Source organism: Salmo salar, chromosome ssa09, assembly GCF_905237065.1.
Source record: "Salmo salar chromosome ssa09, Ssal_v3.1, whole genome shotgun sequence".
Taxonomy (NCBI): Eukaryota; Metazoa; Chordata; class Actinopteri; order Salmoniformes; family Salmonidae; genus Salmo; species Salmo salar.
Window position 1 is genome coordinate 113,867,509 of NC_059450.1, and position 25,202 is coordinate 113,892,710.

Genomic DNA, 25,202 nt, shown 5'->3' on the forward strand with positions numbered 1-25,202 from the left:
AAGGGTGGGTGGGTGGGGTTTGTGTGTGCGTGCATGTACACATGTGTACAGTGCCTTCAGAAAGTATTCATATCCCTTTGCTTATTCCACATTTTGTTGTGTTACAGTATGAAATCTAAATAGATTTTTTTAATTCTTCAAGCTCTGTCAAGTTTGTTGTTGATCATTGCTAGGCAGCCATTTTCAAGTCTTGCCATAGATTTTCAAGCCAATTTAAGTCAAAAGTGTAACTAAGAGACTCCGGAACATTCAATGTCATCTTGGTAAGCCACTCCAGTGTATATTTGGGCTTGTGTTTTAGGTTATTGTCCTGCTGAAAGGTGAATTTGTCTCCCAGTGTCTGTTGGAAAGCATACTGAACCATGTTTTGCTCTAGGACTTTTCCTGTCCTTAGTTCTATTCCATTTATTTTTATCCCAAAGAAAACTCCATAGTTTGATGACAAGCATACCCATAACATGATGCAGCCAGCAATATGCTTGAAAATATAAAGAGTGGTACTCAGTGATGTGTTGATCTTTTTTATTTTTTACTTTAGTGCCTTATTGCAAACAGGATGCATGTTTTGGAATATTTTTATTCTGTACAAGCTAATCTTGGAGTATGCTTGGATGCTCCTGTCATTTAGGTTAGTATTGTGTAGTATCTACAATGTTGTTGATCCATTTTCTCCTATCACAGCCATTAAACTCTGTAACTGTTTTAAAGTCACCATTGGTCTCATGGTGATATCCCTGAGCGGTTTTCTTACTCTCCGGCAACTGAGTTAGGAAGGATGCCTGTATCTTTGTAGTGATTGGGTGTATTGATACACCATCCAAAGTGTAATTAATAACTTCACCATGCGGGATATTCAATGTGTGCTTTTTTGAAATTTTGACCCATCTACCAATAGGTGGCCTTCTTTGTGAGGCCTTTGGTAAACCTCCCTGGTCTGTGTGGTTGAATCTGAGTTCACTGTTCAACTGAAGGACATTACAGATTATTGTATGGGGTACAAAGATGAGGTAGTCATTCAAAAATCATGTTAAATACTTATTTGACTAAAGCATTTTAGCTTTACATTTTTTATTAATTTGTAAAAATGTCCCCTTTGACATTATGGGCTATTGTGGGTAGGCCAGTCACCCAAAATCTCAATTTAACCCAAATTCAGGCTGTAACACAACAAAATGTGGAAAAAAGTAAATGGGTGTGAATACTTTCTGAAGGCACTTTCGGTTTTATTAGGTACACGAAAATGGATCGCTCCTACAGACGGTGAGTCACGTGGCCGTGGCATCCCCAAACCATCCCACTACCCCTTCCATGCTTGACTGTTGGTATAAGGTTCTTATTGTGGAATGCTTGTTTGTTTGGTTTTCGCCAGGCATAATGGGACCCATGTCGTCCAAAAAGTTATACTGTTGACTCATCTGTCCATAGAACATTCTTCCAAGATTATTGATGATCATCCAGGTGCTTCCAGGTGGTTTTTGGCAAACTCGAGTCAACATTTTGGACGAGATGGGTCCCATTATGTCTGGCGAAAACCAAACAGTGCATTCCACAGTAAGAACCTCATACCAACGGTCAGCATGGTGGTGGTAGTGTGATGGTTTGGAGATGCTTTGCTGCCTCAGGACCTGGACGACTTCCCTTAATAGAAGGAACTGTGAATTCTGCTCTGTATCAGAGAGTTCTACACGAGTATGTCAGGCCATCCATCTGTGAGCTGAAGCTGAAGCGCAGCTGGGTCATGCAGCAAGACAATGATCCAAAACACACAATCAAGTCTACATGAAAATGATTAACAAGCAACACATTTAAAGTTTTGGAATGGCCTAGTCAAAGTCCAGAGCTTATCCCAATTGAGAGGTTGTGGCAGGACTTGAAACGAGCAGTTCATGCTTGAAACACACACGTCGTTGAGTTAAAGTAGTTCCGCATGCAAGAGTGGGCCAGAATTTCTCCACAGCGATGTGAGAGGCTGATCAACAACTACAGGAAGCATTTGGTTGCAGTAATTTCAGTTAAAGGTGGCACAACCAGTTATTGAGGGCAAGGGGGCAGTTGCTTTTTCACACAGGGGAATTGGGTGTTGCATAACGTTGTTAATTAAATAAATAAAATAAGTATACATTTTTGGGGTTAATTGTAAACTCAGGTTCCATTTATCTAATATTCAGTTTAGGTTGAACTGATAACATTTAGTATAAAAAAATATGGAAAAATAGAGAAAATCAGAAAGGGGCAAATACTTTTTCATAGCACTGCACACCGCTTGTGCTAGCTAGGTTTCTCCAGACGCCGCAGGTGGATATTTGGTGACCTTGTGTTTCATGTGTTTGACTGCACCCAGGAGGGGCATACTTAATGACCAGCTCGTTTGCACAGGCTTCTCTCCTAATGATCTATTAAAGTGCACTTGAAGAGTAATTATGGGGCCACTCCCGTTGGGCTTGTCAGGGTACACTGGGGACAAGTGATGGGAAGACCATGAAACTGTCACCAGTGTGCAGATGGTAGTCAATAAAGGTGTGGTGAGGACTATAACTCAAATGTTCCAATGTTATTACCCTTTACACTTGTATACGGGTTGAAAATTGCAGATTTGGACACTGGTAAGCACCTAAATAGGAACCGTAAATGTAAAGCGCACATAAAATCAACAGTGTAATGTTGTCAGGTGAACTGTTGTCCTCATCTTTAGTGTAATACTTTTCCTATAATCTCCAAACGGTTCCCTTTTAATTGCTACCATGGTTATGCATATGCTTTTTATATTTCTTCTGTAAGAAACATTTCAATTTAGCTGTGTCCATATAGGCCAATTCCCACAAGTGTAAAGGGTTAAAGAAAGCGAAGTGAATTGGTGTGTCTGTGTAAAATGTATCCACTCGTCATTGTTTTTATATTTGCCATATAATAAGGGCCAGTGGCCATAGATTATGCTATTTTCAGAATTAAATATATTCATGATAAATATTGGAGGTGATTAAATGCTTTAAGATATGGGGGGTAGTTCCAATTGTACTAAGGGCTGTGAACAACACCACAATCCATGTTGGAAATGTTCTTATGAATTAATGAATGAATAAATGAATCTTTCGGCATATTTATTTTAATACTCATTCATAAAGAATTAGGCACGGAGAAAACAGTGTTTCAGGCTCAACTCAGCTTTCCTTTCATCAAGTGCTGTGTGTTTCACTCCTCAATATCATAGTTCTCAATGTCCTGAATGCACAAAGTGCAGAAACAATCTGCCAATATCAAAACATCGGAAGCTAGTAGCATTAGTTTCGATTGGGGTGCAGCGAATCGCCTTAAACTTTAAATCAGATACAGAGACAACATGGCTAGGAGAGAGTAAATAAAAAAGAGCTGTGTCACCACTAAATGGGATTGTATTATTGGTCTAGATAGGGAAGACATAAGGCTGCCAGTTTGCATTGCGGTCTGTAGCTAGTAATGCTAAAGGAGTTCACCAGGGGCTTTCTCCTGTCCTGTTCTCTCTCAGGGGCTCTGATGAAAAGACTGGATGTGTTCCAAATGGCACTCTATTCCTTACAGGCCCTGGTCAAAGGTAGTGCACCACATAGGGAATAGGGTGCCATTTGCCAGTCACAGTCTCCTTCCATCTCTCCTATAGGGCCCATCATGCCTTCCTCCTAACTCCCACAGCTCTCTGTTCTCTCTATCTTAATTTTTCTTATCCTCTTCCTCTTCTGTCTCTCCCTCTCACCTCCATGACAATTTTCTCTCTTTCTCTCTTAGTCTCTTTCCTTCCTCAACTCTCTCTCTCACAATAATCCAGCCCAACACGTATCCTTCATTCCACCGTGGCCTACTCACCTTTTCCTACTGTGCTAGTGTTTGTTGTAAGAGCACCAGAGTCTAGTTGGGCTTTGATCTAGTGCTGCAGAGGAACCCACTAACACGCTAACTTATCTAAGGCCTGGGATTTGAAAGGCTACTGCCAGTGTCTTGTGAGGTTCTTGTTCTCAGAGGTATTCTGTTCCCACTCAACTCACCAGCCCCAAACCCCCTTATTGAGGATTGGACACGTGCTCGCACACACACACACACACACACACACACACACACACACACACACACACACACACACACACAGAAACACACACACACACACACACACAAACGCATGCAAGCACACTCATGCTTGCACGCGCACACACACACAGACTCAGCACAGACACAAACACACAGCCTCCTGCCCTCTAACCCCCTCCTCTCCCCTGCCTTCCACAGTAGAGTAGTTTGTCTCTGTCTGAACTGTCTGAAGCCTGGGCACTTTTCCTCCTCTCCTCTCCTTTTCCTCCTCCTCTATACGTATCATATCTGTCCCTGGGCCCAGCGAGGTGACAGGCGGTTTCACTGTTATAGACTGTAGTGCTGGCACTGACACCTGAAGGTGACTAGGCTGATATCTCTATTAACCTTCTGGTGACGTCCTCCCTACCGCTCGGGAGCCACCAGACTGAACTTTGGGACATCAAAAGTAGGAGTTGTTTTTCATCCAAGCACATTTCCATGGGCTTGTTCCAGGCGGCACACACATGCCCACGCACAAATGAATATGCACTAAACTACTAAATGAACACATGCACACACACACACCACATTCATGCACACCCCACACACACTCTCTGAAGGAATTACGTGGGTTGTGTACATGTTAGGAATCTTAATCATCCAGAAAAATTAACTTAACATAATAAAACTTCAAGTAAATCAATGAAATTGGGGCTAAACGTATTAGATTAGCATGTGCCCTTTTTCCTGACACTGATTCAATATTCCATTCAATCAGATATCTCCACGTACCGCGGCAACTAAACGTGATTTATGTCGGACATGTCCAAGCCCTTGTCATATACGTACCTAATACCATTATACCTTTGACCCTCTGACTCCTCCCTCTGCAGGAATTCTCTCTGCTGCGATTGGACGACGTGCCCAGTGAGCGGGTGAACATTCTGGGCTTTTCCGTCTTCAACCGAACACATCCCTTTTTCCAGGATTTCCTTCTCAGCCTCAACCGTTCCTGGCAGGAAAACTGTGACCACGCCCCCTTCGCCGGCACACCGGTGAGACCAGGGTTCAGATTTATGTAGAACAGCAGCTAGACAATCATGTCTGATCTACAAAACATACTGCATTTCTATCTGAAGGTTCTGTAGTGTTGCAGGTAGAAATGTAACAAATAGACCTGACGATTCCTAATCGCACTATAGCATGTGCAATTCGAAATTCAGCTCTATTAGTTGCATTTCAATCTGCAACCAAACAGAGGGTTCAGATATGTATGCAGAACAGATATTATTATCTAGTACAGCGTTTCTTAATCCTGGTCCTGGGAACCCAAAAAGGTGCACTTTTTTTTTTTGCATTAGCACTACAAACCTGATTCCACTATTCACAATTTAATGATGAGTTGATTAGTGGAATCAGGTGTGTAGTGCCAGGACCAGGATTAAGAAACACTGATGTGGCATTTAGATTTGGGGAAAGGATCCTCTCCCTTTGTTAAATATCTATCTGCAAAAGTTTTATCCTCCTGAATACACCCCAGCTCTTTTCCCATATTATACAGTATCCCTACACGTGTCTGCGAATGTTAGAACGTTAAGGCTTGAAGTCTTTCTATGCCTTTAATACAGTTGTCTGTGTAGTCGTTAACTAATCAAAAAAAATTCATTGCCACATGGTTATTAAATGAATACGTGAGTGGTAGTGTAGTACAAAACATTAACAGCATTAATAGCATTCTTCCATGCTGCATTTGAACTATTTTGAACCCAATTCAGCATACTTGTGTCAACGAGAAGTGTACAAGAATATTTGTTTAATTTGACATCCAACAGACAGCAACGAGTAATTAAGTAATTGGGCTTATTGAATTTTTGTTTCTTAATTAAGCCCTCAAGAAAGATTTTGAAAAATCAATGGCTGCTGTTTTTAGAAACCAGTAGTTTTTCTGTAGTTGTTTATTTCATCTCTTAACTAGGAGTTATCTTTAATTGATCACAGGATGTTTTGTAGTCTATCAGATAGAGCACTAGGAGCAGTGGAGGGATAACAGCTTTGAGCCCCTAATAAAACGAGAGAGAGAGTGAGAGAGCTATGCCTTCTCTCCCTGCTATTCATCTGCGGTGTTCCAGGGAGCTCTTTCATATCAGGTTTCATATTTAAAAATCCCTCTCTCTTAGCTGCACAACGTCATGGAATGAGAGAGGTGGAGGGGTGGAAGAGGGGGAGGTGAGGAAGAACGGTAGCCATTTTGTTTATTGAGATAGGTCCACACCCCAGGCCATTTGTTTTGTAGATCCAGTTATATGCCTCAATCCACAATATGGATCTACGCAACCTATGGCGTGAGATGTGGATTCATTTTGACATTAGACTACTTTTGAAATCTGAAAACATCTGACCTACTTTGATTTCAAAGTGACATCTCCCTTGAAGGTCACATGGTGCATAATCTTGGTTTATGATTGGGAAGTTGCTGTCATCAACTTTCCCTCCAGTAATCCAAATGACACTGAACCACTGTACACACTCGCTGTTGTGTACAGTATACCTTGTTGTCTATAGCGCAGTCCAATTCAACATTGGCTTATGCAAGGAGGACATGTATCATGGAAATTATAATTGCTATGGGCCTTACTGTATATGGTGCTTATTGTTTACTATACATCACAATCATCTATATAGTCACATATCAATATGCACAACAGTTCAGGGCCATTAAGGCCGTATTACTTTATTATACAGACATATAACGGTGAAATACCTCCTCTCTCCCATGTATAATCTATGACATCATGCATGTTAATTGTCTTTACATACACAGATGGGGCCTGTATGTTTATTTAATTCATTTATTTAACCTTTATTTAAGTAGGCAAGTCAATTAAGAACAAATTCTTATTTACAATGACGGCCTAGGAACAGTGGGTTAACTGCCTTGTTCAGGGGCAGAACGACAGATTTTTACCTTGTCAGCTCGGGGATTCGATCTAGCAACATGCTACCTGTATTTAAACAGTCTACAGGAAAAAAATCCCCCTTCCTGCGCTTCCGCCTCCACTCTGACGAATGTGTGGTAATTGCAATGGCCCGGGCTTGCCAGCTCCAGTAGGGGTGAAAGTGGAGGGGCTTTTTTTCAGTTTGTCAGCACATCAGAGGATCCTAATGATCTAATGTAATATTTGACTGCTGAATGGCATTCTGGTGCTCGCTTGTTTTAACCCATCACTGACCGAGTAGAGCGGGCCCCAGGCGTCAAGGAGGATGGAAGAACGGTGTGTGTTTGTGACAGCATATCCCCCCTTTTCTTCCTTCCTTCCCTCCCTCCCTTTTTTCTTCTCTCTCTCTTTCTCTCTCTCTCTCTCCCCCCTCTCTTTCTCCCTCTCTCTCTCAGCTCTCGTCGGCGCTGCTGTTTGACGCAGTGCACGCGGTGGTTGCGGCGGTCCAGGAGCTCAACCGTAGCCAGAACGTGGGCGCTACGCAGCTCTCCTGCAAGTCCTCCAAGATCTGGGAGCATGGCACCAGCCTCATGAACTACCTGAGGATGGTAAGGGCGCCCCACACTGGATAGGAGAGGAATGGCATTCTGTTGTTGGTCATGTTTAAGATTGAGATTAGATTCATCTTTTGTGGAGCTTAGTTAGACGGCAGTGCACACAGCGATATACAGTATGCTCCCAAGTCTGTTGGTTAACATTTTACTAAAAGCCATTGGGTGTGCATTTTTGCAGTGGATATTCAGCCAGCGGATCCATATCCCCTAACCCTTACCTTACTGTTTGGTCTACCAGCTGAATATATTTACATTTCTGTATTTATATTTAGATATAAATCCTCTAGCCCTTCTCTTACCACTGGTCATACAGTCAATCATATTGTCACATTAACTTGGGTCACTGCTAGCCTGGTCCCAGAACTGTATGTGCTTTCATTGATACACCTAAGACCATAGGAGATGGCAAGACTGTACAAACAGTTCTGGGATCAGGCTAGGTGACTGCCCCTGTTCCTTCCTTAGTAGCCTACAGCAGGGAGGAGGGAGTTAGAGACTGGTTGACTGGCTGTCATACTGTAATGTTCATAGTCCCTCATTAGGAATAAATGGCCTGTGAGTGAGCTATCAAGACACTAGAATGTGACATGTATTGAATTTCAGACAGCTTTTTTTCTTCAGTAAAAGCAAATGTGAAAATGAGTCATCTGTTGTCATTTAGATGTTATACCACCATAATTTTGTCTGAGACTCCCTCGTATCGATCATACTGCTGGTTTCTCAGTATCGGATGATGGGGTGACTTGAGGTTTTGTTGCCGCATAATTGTCAGCCCGCTTCTCATTTGGATAATTGAATCATAACTCCATCCATTGAATGATTTCAGTTAGTCAACAAGGAACTAATGCCCGACCGAACCCAGCCATGCCTGTGACATTACTGACAGACATGGGTTCAAACAATATTTGTTTTCTTTCAAATACTTGGGAGCGTCGGATTGAGCCTTGCCTGCAGTGCCGGATCAACAGGGTTTGCAGTTTACCCTTTTGGGAACTCCTCCATTGGTTCTCTCACGCAAGGCATGCTCAATCCAGAGCAACTGAAGGATTTCAAAGAAAACTAATACTATTTGAACCCAGATTTCTGACACCAAAAGTGAAACAGACCAAGTGAAATGCCTTAATAACATGGGAGCTTCTCTCTCTTGTTCTCCCTCTCTCTCTCGGATAGGTAGAATTGGAAGGACTAACGGGCCACATTGAATTCAACAGCAAAGGCCAGCGGTCCAACTACGCCCTACGGATCATGCAGAACAGTAGAGACGGCCTAAGGCAGGTAAAGTAACTCTCCCGTTCATACAGTGTTACAGTACAAGGTTTCACCCGGTCGCAGGCCTATTCTTCGCAGGCCTACCACTACCTCAGCACTGCAATGGATGGGACTTCTGTGTGAAGCACTCCCTTACGTAATAGAGCTCTACGGTGCAGCGGGGAGCCATGATAACGTATTCAATTGTTGTTTGGTCGTAGAAATATCCCCTTGACCTGCATGATTTTAAGTGCTGAGGTGTCCAAAACCGCTCCAAGTGCACTATTAAATATTTAGAATGCAATTTGGACGGGAGCAGGAGATACGGCTGAATTTGATAGAAAGCAAAAGAAAGAAGGGTTTTAATCTTGTTTTTCATCGACAGTTTTTGGTCTCCATTTCTGAGTGTCTTACTCTAAATCAGTATAGAGTTTTCAACAGTGGTGCTGAGTTTGGAAGAGTTAGTAAGGAAAATGTGATATTGTAATGTATTGTTGCCTTCCCGGACTTAACCTCAATTCACAAACCTGCATAAATTAATTTCGCAGTAGGACTTTGATGTTGATTCCATGTTGAGACTTACGTCGCTTAGCTACAGTATGCATTTGACTAGCCATCTGTAATAACTGATTCTGGCCTGGCACTGTGCATGATCAAAGTCAAACATCTTTTGGCCTTGCCACATCTCTTGAATCTGTAAATCTCACAATCGTTCCAGTGCTCTTACAATGGATATCGCCTACTAAACATGCTGCACTCGAGCTACTTAAAGAAAAAATCCACCCAAAACAACCCATTCCTTTAATTTATAGTGTTAAATAACACTAATATGTGAGAGCAATATTTTTTGGGAACTAATGTTGCATTTTGGTGTTATAATAAAGTTTGTAGCTACATGGAAAATTGCAATTGGTCGACAGTCTGCTGGGTGGGGCATTATTCGTTCCTTCATTCATTGGATTCCTATCAACTTTCTCAAATATATCTGGCAACAGCACCATGCAATGCACCCTAGACTAAAGAGACAGATAAAAATGTGCTAGACCCTCTGTTAAATTACACATTTCTCCAGGTAGGAATATTGCAAAAATATGATTAACTCCTCCCGAGTTATGACATCCGCCAGTATTGAAATCTGACATGTATCTAAAAATCATGATTTAAAAGTCATATTCCTATTAACTTCCAGTGTATTGAGAGCGACTTTATCACAGTGCTACGTCATACCGGACGGATATCTGCGTGCTTGAACACCAATAACTCAGATACACATGAAAACATGAAATGACCCAGGGAATCAATAGAAAATCACTCAGAGATGCAACAATATAACATTCAAAATGGGTGAACCTTTCCTTTAATGCTTCTACTTTTGGCCCCAGATTCTGTTGGCTGCACATGAAGAGTCATTTTATCCCTGAGACGGCTGTCTTTGAGATAAACGCTGGCATTGATATTGTATCTTTGTGTTCTGTGATGTCCGGCCTTGCAGCGGAGGGAGATGTGGGCTGAGACACAGCTCTCGTATAGCAGGTAGTACTTTAGTCTGTACAAGTTCGCAGCATGTCCCGGAGCACCTGTCCTTATATGACCTTTCCCCACACTCCCGTAGCACCCCCCCCCCTCCCTCCCACAACTCCACTATTATCAATTGTCCATTGACTGCATCTATGGCACCTTACTCCACATAAATGAATAAAGCACTAGTACTAGCCTGATCCCAGATCTGTTAGTGCTGTATAGCCAACTCCTAAGGTTGGTGTTATGCCAATTGGAAATGGCTATATGTTATGCAATAGGAGTTGGCTATACAACATAAACAGATCTGGGACCAGGCTATACTGTAGCAGCACCACCTCTCTCCCTCTATTACTGTCTATTCACCACTGGCTGTGGCACCTAAGGGACTTTACTCCACAGGATGTCCTAAAGCACTACTCACCCTCCTACTCCCTTTGCTTCACACGTAACAGTGTTTGTGGGTTACTGGTTGTCTCGGGAGTCGAGAGGGTAAACTCTGAATGTTGGACATGAATGCTAGGTATACGGTAGCTGAATGTTGTAGACTTTATTGAATGTTGACTTCAAACTCTGTCTTACTGTATCTCTTCAAGGTCACGTATCTCGATATATCTTATGTCTCTACTTGAAGCTTCTCTATACGTCATAGCTATCCTCAGAACTTTGAAAATTCCCATCACCTGCCGCTCAGAAATGTTAATGCGGTTCAGAAAATTATGACGATATACAGTATATACTGATAATATACATCATTAACCGAAAGGTTGCTGGATCGAATCCCCGAGCTGACAAAGTAAAAATCTGTTGTTCTGCCCCTGAGCGAGGCAGTTAACCCACTGTTCCCCGGGCGCCGATTACGTAGTTGTCGATTAAGGCAGCCCCCCGCACCTCTCTGATTCAGAGGGGTTGGGTTAAAAGCGGAAGACTAATTTCAGTTGAATGCATTCAGTTGTACAACTGACTAGGTATCCCCCTTTTTCTTTATTGAATATATTATTATTTGACACACCTTATTAGTACCTCGCAGGCAAACGGAGCTCTATCCGCCCATAATAACTGTCTATATGCAAGGTACTGGATTCCAAACTGTCTGGAATATAATATATATTCTTTATATGCCTTTTCGCAGACGCATTTATCCAATGGAACTTACTGTAGTGCAAACATACATTTTCCTACGTGGCCCCAGCAGGAATCGAACCCAGAACCCTGGCGTTGCAAGTGCCATACTCTACCAACTGATCCACATAGTAATCCACCTCCCACCAGTCATTCAGACAGATAACGATATCTAGTCTAATGTGATGATTTCAATCAGAGGTACACCACATGATATGTGGACGCCTGCTCGTCGAACATCTCATTCCAAAATCTTGGCATTAATATGGAGTTGGTCCTCACTTTGGTGCTATAACAGCCTCTACTCTTCTGGGAAGGCTTTCCACTAGATGTTGGAACATTGCTGTGGGGACTTGCTTCCATTCAGCCACAAGATGTTAGTGAGGTCGGTCACTGATGTTGGGTGATTAGGCCTGGCTCGCAGTCTGCGTTCCAATTCATTCTAAAGGTGTTCGATGGGGTTGAGGTCAGGGCTCTGTGCAGGCCAGTTAAGTCCTTCCACACCGATCTTTACAAACCATTTCTGTATGGACCTTGCTTTGTGCACAGGGGCATTGTCATGCTGAAACAGGAAAGGGCCTTCCCCAAACTCTTGCCACAAAGTTCGAAGCACAGAATCATCTAGAATGTCATTGTATGCTTTAGAGTTAAGATTTCCCTTCACTGGAACTAAGGGCCTAGCCCGAACCATGAAAAACAGCCCCAGACAATTATTCCTCATCCACCAAACTTTACAGATGGCACTATGCATTGGGGGCAAGTAGCATTCTCCTGGCATCCGCCAAACCAAGATTTGTCCGTCGGACTGCCAAATGGTGAAGCATGATTCATCACTCAAGAGAACGCATTTCCACTGCTTCAGAGTCCAATGGCAGCGAGCTTTACACCACTCCAGACACCCCTTGGCTTTGTGCATGGTGATCTTAGGCTTGTGTGCAGCTGCTCGGCTATGGAGACCCATTTCATTAAGCTCCCGACGAACAGTGCGTGTTGCAACTGAGGACAGGCGATTTTTATGTGCTACGCGCTTCAGCACTCGGCGGTCCCGTTCTGTGAGCTTGTGTGGCCTACCACTTTTGGCCTACCATGTTTTTCAGCAGCAGGGATTGAGAGACTAGTCAGGTTTGAGGGAAATATGAACGGAGCAAAGTACAGAGAGATCCTTGATGAAAACCTGCTCAAGAGCGCTCAGTACCTCAGACTGGGGCAAAGGTTCACCTTCCAACAGGACAACAACCCTAAGCACACAGCCAAGACAACACAGGAGTGACTTCGGGACAAGTTACTGAATGTCCAGAGCCCGGACTTGAACCCAATCAAACATCTCTGGAGAGACCTGAAAATAGCTGTGCAGTGACGCTCCCCATCCAACCTGACAGAGCTCGAGAGGATCTGCAGAGAAGAATGGGAGAAACTTCCCAAATACAGGTGTGCCAAGCTTATAGCGTCATACCCGAGAAGAATCGAGGCTGTAATCGCTGCCAAAGGTGCTTCAACAAATTACTGAGTAAAGGGTCTGAATAGTTATGTAAATGTGATATTTCAGTTTAAAAAAATATATAAATTGCAAACATTTCTAGAAACCTGTTTTTGCTTTTTTCATTATGGGGTATTGTGTGTAGATTGGTGAAGGGATAAAAACAATTGAATCAATTTTAGAATAAGGCTGTAATGTAACAAAAAGTGGAAAAAGTCAAGGGGTCTGAATACTTTCCGAATGCACTGTTTAATCTCTGCCTGCCAGTAATGGTCATTGGATGAGACAAGGCGTTAGAGGACTGGGGAGAGGGGTTGTTTGTTTAGTTCTAGAACACCTCCCACATGCTGATGTGATAGGTCTGTTTCAGCCTGGCACCAGTCAGAGTTGTGAATGTCTTGGCAGGGACTGGGAAGGTGTGCCAGAGCTAGCTGGCTGCCTGGCCCACACACATATACACACGCATGCACACACACTGATTCATGCGCACATTTGTGTGCGTACATACACATCCATTCCGTTATTTTTCTATTTATTCCTAGTGTTATAAAAAAAACTATTCTACTATTTCTCTTTCTTTTCTCTCTGCATTGTTGGGAAGGGCCCTTAAGTCAGCATTTCACTGTTAGTCTACACCTGTTGGTTACGAAGCATGTGACAAATACAATTTGATTTGATAGACACACGCACGTGCACGCACGCACACACACAAAGACAGAAACACTTGCATGCACATTGCGCACACACACACACACACACACACACACACACACACACACACACGCACACACACACACACACACACACACACCCAGCTCTTTACTTGCGTACTGTATCCACATCATACTTTGACACACATGCTGCAGACTGTTCAGTTTTGGAAATATACAGTAGCTCCACCCACGCTGTCTCTGCAGACCATGATATGAGCTGAGAGAAAGAGAGGTCTTTAAAAATGGAATCTGATATGAAAGAGCTCCTTGGAACACTGCAGATGAAGAGCAGAGAACGAACGTGTTGTGAACAACCCCTCTCTTTCTCTCTCTCACTCTATTTCTCTCTCTCTATCTCTCTCTTCCTCTCTTTCTCTGTGTAACTGGCTGAATTCCCCAGACCCCCACAGCTATTGGCATCCCCCCACAGCTATTGGCATCCGTATTCCATTCAGTCCTGTGGCTGCTCTGATTTGGGGGCCCGGGGGACAACGTGAGAGGTACGGCTCCAGAGTCCAATCATTTCCCAAAGTGAATTTCTCTGGCAGGCATTTCACATATCTGAACTGTGCAGTTCTCGGAAAAACACATCAGTTACTGCTCTGTCAGAACCTGTTTATCATGGGAAGCTGTGGCGGCTTGACAAGCATCTTCAGTTAAGATGTCATTTGCCTTTACCCCAACTTAGAGCCATTATGGCTGATGAAGAGTGATAGTGATGGGAGTTTTTGAGGTAGGCCCTTGCTAAGACATACAATTTCAAAGCAGTTTTGTGAAATATTGTGTTAGTTTGTCTCGCTTTATTATGACAGCAGATATATGGCTCGGGATAATGTTCATAGTTCTGCGTATATAAAGCACCTATAACATTTACATTTACATTTACGTCATTTAGCAGATGCTCTTATCCAGAGCGACTTACAAATTGTCCATTCATAATAGATATTTGTTTCACAGAATATTACAGTAATACACTGACGGTCAAATAGATTCTTTGCATTCTTCAAAAAAGAAAGAAAATTAAGAATCTTGCATGGTTTAGACACTGTGACAGTCCTTCCCTTTGCCCCTCGACTAGTGGGTGAATTTCCCACAATCCCTTGTGCTCCTACTCACAGACAGTGATGCCAGTGATCAATCATCATCTCAGTTTATAGCATGGCACTCCCTAGCCCCCATCACACATACAGTGTACACGCATACATACAGTTGGAATGGTTCATATTTTGGGGTAGAATTGGCTGTAATCCTGGCCACCCATTGTTTGATCCATTTATGTGTGTGTGTATGTATAATGAGCTGTACAGTATAAAGAAGACTTAGCTCTGTGGTGCCCTACACAGGTCTTCAGTAGGATTAAGCTGTAAACACAGTTTTTCGAGATTTATATAAATGGGCAATATAATTCAACCTGCTCTGTTAATGTAGACATAACTCAGCCCTTGTTTCTTACAAGTTACAACATAGCGTAGTTTGGGAGGTAGAAATATGAGAACAATAACATCACTTTTATGGGGTGCTTTGTTCAGCTGGCGGCTAGGGGCCTGTTGAGTGATCTCTTTGACATTGGTCCACAGAGGAGCCCTGTGTGAGTGTGCATGTGTGCATGCGTGTGCGAGCTATGGGCCTTGCTTGTTAGGGCCTAATGCCAGCCTCTACTCTCTGCCAGGCTGGCGTGTGTCTGACAGCCGCCTGGGCAGTGGGCACACCTCTGGGCCAAAGAACAGACCTGCCTGCCAGGCTTCACCCCCACCACCACTGTCGACCCAGTCCAGCCGCTCCCTTCCCCCCACACCTCCAATCCTCCATGCAGGCTTTCCACGGATGGATCTCCATTGTCTTTATTGTGCTCATCGACAGACAGCAGCGAGCCAGTTATTAATTAGAGTGAGAGCGGATGCTGGACTAATTGCAGGCAGCGACAGGCTGTTAGTGTAGCGCTCGGGTTTATTTGTTATTGTGTGTCTGTCTTCTGCAGGGGGTTTGGTTGGTTGGTTGGCTGAGAGAGAGAGGATAAGAGAAGTGTGAGTCCTCTTCCTGGCGAGGGGCGATTTGCTAATTAAGTTTGGTAATGGAGGCTGTTCATCAAGGCCTGGGAATGAAGCACCTGAGGAAAGGGGAAGAGACACCATGATAGGGCTCAGAGTGGGGAGGTGTTTTTACAGTCTTTAATGCTTTACATTTCTTGGCTTAGAAAACTTGGGGGGCCAAGTAAAAGCACCCGCGGACCAAATTCAGCCATCGGACTGCTTGTAGATGTTAGGCAGAGTGGGGAGGCTATAGAGCAGGGCTGCCCAATTGGCGGCCCACCAGCCAAAATTGGCCCGCGGGTGATTTTATTTGCCCCCCCCCCCACCAAGTTCTCTGAGCAAAATAAAAAAAGTATCGTTTTTTACACTTTTTTATCTTGTTAGACATAAAAGACTAAAAACACCAGCAAATCAGCTCCAAGCTAGTTGAATCTAGTTCATGATCCCTGCTATAGAGTATGTTAGGGCAGAGTGGAGAGGCTAGACTGTGTTAGGGCAGAGTGGAGAGGCTAGACTGTGTTAGGGCAGAGTGGAGAGGCTAGACTGTGTTAGGGCAGAGTGGAGAGGCTAGACTGTGTTAGGGCAGAGTGGAGAGGCTAGACTGTGTTAGGTCAGAGTGGAGAGGCTAGACTGTGTTAGGGCAGAGTGGAGAGGCTAGACTGTGTTAGGTCAGAGTGGAGAGGCTAGACTGTGTTAGGGCAGAGTGGAGAGGCTAGACTGTGTTAGGGCAGAGTGGAGAGGCTAGACTGTGTTAGGTCAGAGTGGAGAGGCTAGACTGTGTTAGGGCAGAGTGGAGAGGCTAGACTGTGTTAGGGCAGAGTGGAGAGGCTAGACTGTGTTAGGGCAGAGTGGAGAGGCTAGACTGTGTTAGGGCAGAGTGGAGAGGCTAGACTGTGTTAGGGCAGAGTGGAGAGGCTAGACTGTGTTAGGGCAGAGTGGAGAGGCTAGACTGTGTTAGGGCAGAGAAGAAAGGCTAGACTATGTTAGGGCAGAGTGGGGAGGCTGTAGAGTGTGTTGGGGAGTGGGAATGCTAGACAGTGTTAGGATAGAGTGGGGAGGCTATTAGTGTTAGGGCTGAGTGGGAAGGCTTTAGAGCACATGTGTCAAACTCATTCCACAGAGGGCAGTGTCTGCGGGTTTTCGCTCCTCCTCTTGTACTTGATTGATGAATTAAGGTCACTAATTAGTAAAGATCTCCCACATCTGGTTGTCTAGGTCTTAGTTAAAAGGAAAAAACTAAAACCCGCAGACACTAGGCCCTTCATGGAAAGAGTTTGACACACCTGCTTTAGTGTGATGGGACTAGAGTGGGCTTTTAGATCTATGTGTGTGGAGGCCACTGCAACTGTGATTTGACCCATGACCTCTAGCACCCACTACAAACACTCTTCCCTACTAAGAACGAGTGATTCAGTTGTTGTTAAGGGAGTACATGCATGATTATTTGTGGGGGGTGAATTTTTTGACCACTGAGGTACAATGGTATAACTTTATTGGTTCTAGCGTCATTGGTTCCAGCTATACAGAACATTTAGATGCAGTATGGTGAAGGCCAACTGTTGAATGATGACCTATAGTCTAAGGTATGACCATAGAGTTAGGAATTTGAATACTAGAATGGACATTAATATTCTTATGATGGGATAAAAGTCAGCCATTTTGGCCAGGGAGTTGGTCAAGCATCGTTTACCAGTACTGTGATATTGTGTGTAATCATTTATCTGCACTGTATATGTGTTACCTATCTAGCCAGACAGTTTTAGGAGTGATTCCATAAAGTTTTCAAAATAACTGCCAATATGCCAACATTCCATTCAAACAATGCAGTCAATCCACAGCCATACACTGGCTGAAATCAGTCGATGATAGGACTTAGACAAGTTGTCAATGCAACAACTATTGATATTGTGTCATATAATAGCACTCACAGCTTTTCAAGAAAATAAACTTTGACATTTCTGGTTTGTTTACATATATTTTAGAGGCTGTTTATACAGAACATTCTTAGAAAACCTCAAGCTGTTTTTATGATGATTTATATGACAATATTTTAAGTTAACAATTCTATTACACAATTTCTAATATCATATGCCTCACTTTTATTTTCTTGCATAAGTAAAATCTGGATTATGCCTCCACTGCTATTCATTCCAATTAGACTGGTTTTGTCACGTCTACACCTGCTCTCCCGCTCCGGCGCTCGATGTCGCCTGTCTACTAACCACCGGTCCTGGCAACCCATCACTACACACACCTGCCACCTGGCAACCCTTCATTACGCCCACCTGCACCTCATCATTAGGCACACCTGGACCTTATCACTTCCTTGATTACTCCCCCTATATATAGCACTCTGTTGTCATTTCACATCAGGTGTTATTGCCTCTGTTTATGTTCTCATGTCCAGACGCTGCTCTTGTTTTTGTATCGTTACATGTTCATTTATATTAAACTCTCCAACTGCACCTGCTTTCCTGATGCCCTGCGTCTCCATTACAGGTTTGGATTTCTCCCGGACCAATATTCCCAGTCGGTATTAGATAGAGGGTGCGTTCATAAATTCACTCTGGCTGTCTACTCTGATTTCAGAGCACTCTCGTTTGAGTGTGCCAGAGCATAGAATAACTGATGAATTTACGAACACACAATACCTGTTGAATATGACCGGTGTCAGTAAACATTGGCAAAATAACATAATTCAGTTGTTGCCAGCAGCACAGTTACAGTCGCCAACGCTCTAGATAACATGAAAACAGCCTAACCAGCTCAACTAGGGCAAGTAAAATTGCCAGATTGAGGTGTTCTGTCATTTGAGTCTGGAAGTAGCTTGCAAGCTAGCCAACTTTAGCCAGTTAGCTTCGGTGCTTGACTGCCGTTCTGAGGTCAGAACGCTCGGGTCAACCCTACTCCTCGGCCAAAGTGTCCAGTGTGTGCACTGAACGCTCCGAGAGCGAAACGCTCTGAATTTACGAACGGACAATCTGACAACGTTCTGAATTTACATTGAATTACGAACACACCCAGAATGTTGTGGCCCCACCTACCTGTGGGGAAAACTACCCAGGTTACCCCATTGGCTCACAACAAAAACTTCACCTTCTTCAAACGCAGTTTTCTTGTTGTGTGCTTGTTTTTGTCAATTACAAAACGACATTTAAGAAAAGTACAACATGTCTAAAGATAACTTATTAACATTTTCTGCTCCTGAGCGTTCTCACTACTTTGTAGGGCTTCCCTCATGACTGTGCTAGCAGCCACATGAGTGCTTGCTAGCTAGCTAGGTTCTGTGGAGACCAGTTAAGTCCTTCCACACCGATCTCGACAAACCATTTCTGTATGGATCTCGCTTTGTGCACAGGGGCATTGTCATGCTGAAACAAGTAAGGGCCTTCCACAAACTGTCATTGTATGCTGTAGTGTTAAGATTTCCCTTCACTGGAACTAAGGGGCCTAGCCCGAACCATGAAAAACAGCCCCAGACCATTATTCCTTGTACACCAAACATTACAGTTGGCACTATGCATTGGGGCAGGTAGCGTTCTCCTGGCATCCGCTAAACCCAGATTCGTCCGTCGGACTGCCAGATGGTAAAGAGTAATTCATCACTCCAGAGAACATGTTTCCACTCCTCCAGAGTCCAATGGCGGTGAGCTTTACACTTCTCCAGTCAAAGCTTGGCATTGTGCAAGGTGATCTTATGCTTGTGTGCGGCTACTCAGCCATGGAAACCTATTTCGTGAGGCTCCAAACAAACAGTTATTGTGGTGATGTTGCTTCCAGAGGCAGTTTGGAAGTCGGTGTGTGGGTGTTGCAACTGAGGTCAGACGATTTTTACGCGCTTCAGCACTCGGCGGACCTGTTTTGTGAACTTGTGTGGCCTACCACTTCACGGCTGAGTCAATGTTGCTCCTAGATGTTTCCACTTCACAAGAACAGCACTTACAGTTGACCGGGGCAGCTCTAGCAGGGCAGAAATTTGACAAACTAACTTGTTGGAAAAAGTGGCATCCTATGACAATGCCACGTTGAAAGTCACATCTCTTCAGTAAGGCCATTCTACTGCCAATGTTTGTCTATAGAGATTGCATGGCTGTGTGCTCGATTTTATACACCTGTCAGCAACAGGTGTGGCGGAAATAGCCGAATCAACAAATTTGAAGGAGTGTCCACATACTTTTGTATATATAGTGTAACCACTAGCTACGTGTAGCCTACTTGGACACAGGGTCCCCACATTTCCCACTTTCCCCACGCCGAATAGCCTGAAGCCAAAGGGCACTTCTCGCAGGCTTTATTTCCCTACGTAGGAACATTGCAACATGTAGACTTTTGACCTGGTTACTACATTGAACAACACAGCAGCTTTTCAGCATGTTTTGTTATTTCTGAATAACTAAAAATCTATGACAAAATTTGCTCTTTTACAATGGGGGTCAATGGGAAAGAATGTTTTAAAAAAAAAATCAACTCAGAGTATATGGCTGCCATTTTCACCCCATTCTGGAACTTTGAGGGTTTAGGAAATAGCCACTCTAGTAATTTAGTAGGATCTCCATGGGTATGACTTACTTGACAAACTGTATGTTAAAGGGTAACAGTACCAGTAGGCTTAGTCGAATGGTTAAAGGGGAACAACTCTAGCTAGCTGCTATATAGTTAGTTGACTGCATGTATCTCAAGGCACAGCTTGCCCTTGTAATCCACACAAGCAAGGTTATTCACAAGTAAACCCAACAGAGGAGAAGATTGGAAAAAAAGAGGAAGGCCTTTATCGCTCCTCCACTCTGAGAACACCGGGAAGAGGAACTTTGCACAGTGGGCCACTTTAATCTACATCAAATGATTTGAGTTCTGTTATTTACAGAGCTTCTGCACTTCTAGAGTAAACATCCCAATTTTGCATTCCACTTTTTTATATTGGATTTATTTACTTTATCCTGTCGACGGCGTTCCCCGTTTATTACGCCAATCTGCCTTTCTTCTCCGCTCTCCTTTATCACCGGAGAGTCTGAGAACTATCTCTGACTGCTGCTGCGGCACAGGGAGGAGGGGAGCTTGACATTCCACACAGGCAGACAGTACAGGAGCAGGCCAGGTTGACACTGTGAAAAGATCAGACCTCAGGACGGTTCCATGTGGCGTAGTCGCCCACGACTAATCCGGAAAATGAGCGTCTCTTTGAGCAGGACTGACAGATGTGGCTTGGGCTAATGTGCCAGTGTGGTGGCTGGTGTTCGGGTTGACACCTTCACAAAGTGTCGGGGACCAGAAGCTTAACTCAACACTATAGTGCTCTGGGGGCTAAGCCGCTCCCATTCAAGTTCCCCAATTAGGTACTCTCTGGGTGATATCTTCGTGAAAGGACATTTCTTTTTTAGTTTGCTGCTGCTATCCCCAGTCACTAACTGCACACCTGCACAACGCTCTTAGCTGAATGAAGCACAGATGGAGCCTGATTATGTAAGAGCATGAGAATGGTATTGAGAATGGAACATTAGCACTAGCCTCCAGTACAGTATTGAGAATGGAGCAAGTAGCACAAGCCTCCTGTACTGTATTGAGAATGGAAATAGCCTCCTGTACAGTATCGGGAGTGGAACAAGTAGAATTAAGATCACTTGTCAATTGCACACAAGGTCCAACCGAAATTTGACTTCTGCTTTTAACCCAACCCCGCCGAAAAACACACATATACAGGCTTTTGGAGAGGTGCGGGGGCTGCCACACTGGGTGCCCGGGAAAGCTTAAGTGCCTTGCTCAAGGACACAACGGCAGACAATGGCATCTAGGATTTGATACCAGCAACCATCCGGTTGCCAGCTCATTTCCCACCAGATTTTTCCCATCAGACACAGGATTCGAACTGGCAACCCTCCGGTTGCTGGCTTGACTCTCTAACCAGTAGGTTACCTGCCGCCCCGAGTCTGCAGTAGAGGTGGACTTGGGAGTGAAAATTAATTCCTGGCCCACCGTCTTATCCTGTCAATTTTTTTTGCCTGTACTGTCCTGATCCCGCAACAGTTCCATAACCCGGAACTTTCCTGTCCTGTCCCAATAAAAATCACTCCCATCCCATGCTCATTTTTACGTACAGAAATAGGAAATAACTTCCTCCGTTAGCTGCTTGTCTGTCTGTCCACTGCTCTGCGTGGGAGTAGCCATAGCAACTGGTCCATTTTCCTGCTGCTCAGTGTTCACGAGATAGTTGCCTGCACACACAGCTGATAACAAGCACATTTTGTGATTTTGGTAATGAAGGCAGCCCTTCTACTTACCCAGAGTCGGATGAACTCATGGATATGTGTTATTATGTTTGTCTCCGCATGCATTTCGTTTTTGAAGGAACAATTGGGCTTGACCGGTAGCGTTGTTGGTAGTAGAGCAGCTATGCCACTTCAGGCCTCTTGTACCACTCTCTGGTTGGTATGTGATTCATCCGCAGCATTTTTTACAAGCCGTGTACTTGGTTCCGTTGTTGTCAACGACATCTTTATCAAATTTAGCTAAAACATTGCTCTTTCCTTTTAATTAATTTGTTAGTGATGGGTTGACTTGTGGTTACAACTGGAGGGAGGCGCGAGAGTGAGCGACAGTGAGCCGACTAGTCCTGTACTTCCCGTTCGATCTTACTTTGTTGTCATGACTTTCCCTCCTGGGTGAGGATCAAAGCGAGCCCCCCTTCTCTCCCACCAGAGAGGAAGTGGGCCGGTTTGATGACTTTAACGATCGGTCGTAAACTTTCTCTCTCTGGCCCGGCAGTATGGAGAATGGAATGTCTGAGTGTTACAACAGAGAGAGACTTTGCAGTACTTCACCATCAAAAGATTGGACATTGAGACAATATTTATAACATAAAAATGTGGGAAATGGTTGGTGGGGCTCCGAACAATAATCATGTCAAATCAGTTGTTGTTTTGTGATATCATTAAGGATGGTATAACTAAATAACTGTAACTCTACAAATGTATACGTCCCAGTTATCAGATTTACATCTAAATGTTGTGGAACTTATGTGATTAAATATGAAACTATTTGTGAGAAGATGAAATGTGCATTCTAAATGAGATAATTGTTTTTCATATAGACTTTTGAAATTTACATTAGACCAGAAAATGTGGAGCGGAGGCTACACATTGAAATGGTTGCAATTTAGATACAGACCAAACCATGCCGGGTTGCTGCTGGTGTGTAAAGTGCTCCTAGCTGTACTCTGAATAATCAACCATTGAGACCAAGCAGGCGGACAGTGTTGAGCCGGACGTCATGAATGGTTAGACTCTACCAGACCAGAAAGCGTGGAGTGGTGGCTACACATTGAAATTGTTGCAATTTAAATACAGACCAGTGTAACCGACAGCGTGAGCTGAATGTTAACTAAATGGTAAGACCCTCTGAAAAGAAGGCGAAGAAGGTGAAGACTATACCAAACATTCTCAGTCTGCAGCTGGGTAATGTAAAGTAGTCTAGAACTTTGACCAAAGACACAAAGAAGATCTTAGTAAACGACCATTGGTACATTTCTGAAGGATCCAGTCTAACGAACTACGAAAGCCTACTCCTACAACTACAAAGGACATTGTGACCTCTGGTGGACAACCAGAGACTTACACAACCAGGGACTTTCTGTCGAACGACTCCTTATAGATGGACAGGGCGATTTCAACAGAGAGAGACGACAAAGACAAACAAGTGTAAATATATACATTGCAATTATTTTCGAATGAGCGGTCGTTCATGTGCAAAGTATTCACATTCCCATGAGCATAGTTTTCCAACTGTATGTAAGATGGGTCTTTTTTCCCCCACCCCTTTCATTGTGTAACAAGCCGTCATATCGGGTTAGTCCACTATAGACTTTTCATTGCATTATGTTAGTAATCAATTCAACCTATATAACCTTTTTCCGTGGTTCCCCAAGATTGCTAATGAATTAATTGTTACAAGATTCATTTAATCACGTAAATAATTAAACATAGTTAATTGATTTGATAAAATAACCGTCATCACATTAATGATAGTCACGTCACGACACCGTCCTGTCCCAAACTTGACTCTAGAACTTGACTCCCATTCCTACCAGAATCCCGCGGGACCCACAAGACTCGTGGGAGTCCTTTTCCCATGTCAACCTCTAGTCTGCAGGACAGTTCTGAGAATAGAACAAAAAGCACTAGCCTCCAGACAATATTAGCCAAAGACCTTTTTCCTCAGAGTGAAACTGAACATATACTGTACTTTAAGTCCTAGCAGGAGACAGAGAGCATGTGTACCCAGGCACAGCCACTCATTGGCCCTTGAGGAGTCCATCTCCACACCCAGTTTGACCACATACCACACAAAGTAATCCTTTATCCACTCACATTCACTACTTTCCAGCTCAAAGAAAGAGAAGGCACTTTCCTCCAGCTGAATGTCATCATCTGACAAGGTCTTTGCCCAGCTAATGAGATCGCTCCTGTTCCTCTAGCTCCTCTTTCTTTCTTCCCCTCTGACGTGAGGGCAGAGTTATCCCTCTCTCCCTCTCTATCCCTACTTGCTCTGTCTCTCTCGCTCCCTCTCTCGTCTTTTCCAGAGTAATTGTGATGGAGCTGAAAGTGCTTCCTGGGGGTCAGTGTTGGCTTTGAGAACAGCATATGTTTCCTGAAAAGAGATTCTGCAGACGCTTTCATTCACGTCCTTTGATTCTGATTTCAGAGATTAAAGATTAAGTCTGACTGTATAGCTCTGTGATTTTCCTGTGTGTTTTTTGCTAACTGTAATTAAGCTGTCTGCTAGCTGTCTCTGAGTGAACATGGTTTTAATGCAGATTACAGTGCAAGTTTTGGACCACACTCACAGTGTCCTATGTGTCTATCTGGCCCGTTTCTCCCCCTTTCCCTCTCTGGCTCGGTCTCTCTGAGACATCATGTTCGTTCCTATTTTGTTTTTGTCAGTTTGTAGGCAGATTGGAGATGGGGAATAGATCAAAAGCAGAATGGATGAGCTGTTTTGCAAGATCCCCCAGCCTTAGCGGATTTCAAGGCTGACTGAGACTTTGTGTATGTGTGTGGGTGGGTGTGTGAGTGTGTATGCGTATGTGCGCCCTGCGCATGCATGTGTGTGTTGCTGTCTGTCTGTTATATTGTGCAGTCCTATTAGGAGCCAGGGCTTAGCAGCAAGCCACACTAATAGAGGCATAGCAGTATAGCCGTTACATAGACAGGTGTGTGTGTGGCCCGGTACTAGTGTTTCCTCCACTAGAAGATCATACAACATGCTCCCATGAGAAGCAGGGACCCTCAGCAATGTTGATCCCCTCAGTCTGCTGCATCCTGTAGCACTTTATTTAACCTCTGTCTCCAACTAAGACCTGGTCCCTATCCATTCCCTGCTGCTGTGTGGCCCAAGAATGGATCCAGAGAAAGAGACGTTTGCGGAACAATCAGCTGTTTGGGGTCTGTGGTTTTTAAGGGACAGTGTTTGGGAGGGCATCGTGCGTGTGCGTGTGTGGGCATTGTGTGTGTGTG

General features: G+C 43.9%; 1 protein-coding gene across 2 annotated transcripts in view; it reads left to right on the forward strand.

Annotated features, from left to right (window-relative positions):
- Positions 1-25,202, forward strand: part of grik4 (glutamate receptor, ionotropic, kainate 4) — a 444,499-nt gene that overhangs the window by 363,371 nt on the left and 55,926 nt on the right. For both annotated transcript variants that reach the window (XM_014213630.2, XM_014213632.2), the window contains 3 exons: positions 4,932-5,093; positions 7,430-7,582; positions 8,759-8,863. In XM_014213630.2, the coding sequence (XP_014069105.1) occupies positions 4,932-5,093; positions 7,430-7,582; positions 8,759-8,863 (420 nt within the window). The remainder of the gene's footprint in view (positions 1-4,931; positions 5,094-7,429; positions 7,583-8,758; positions 8,864-25,202) is intronic.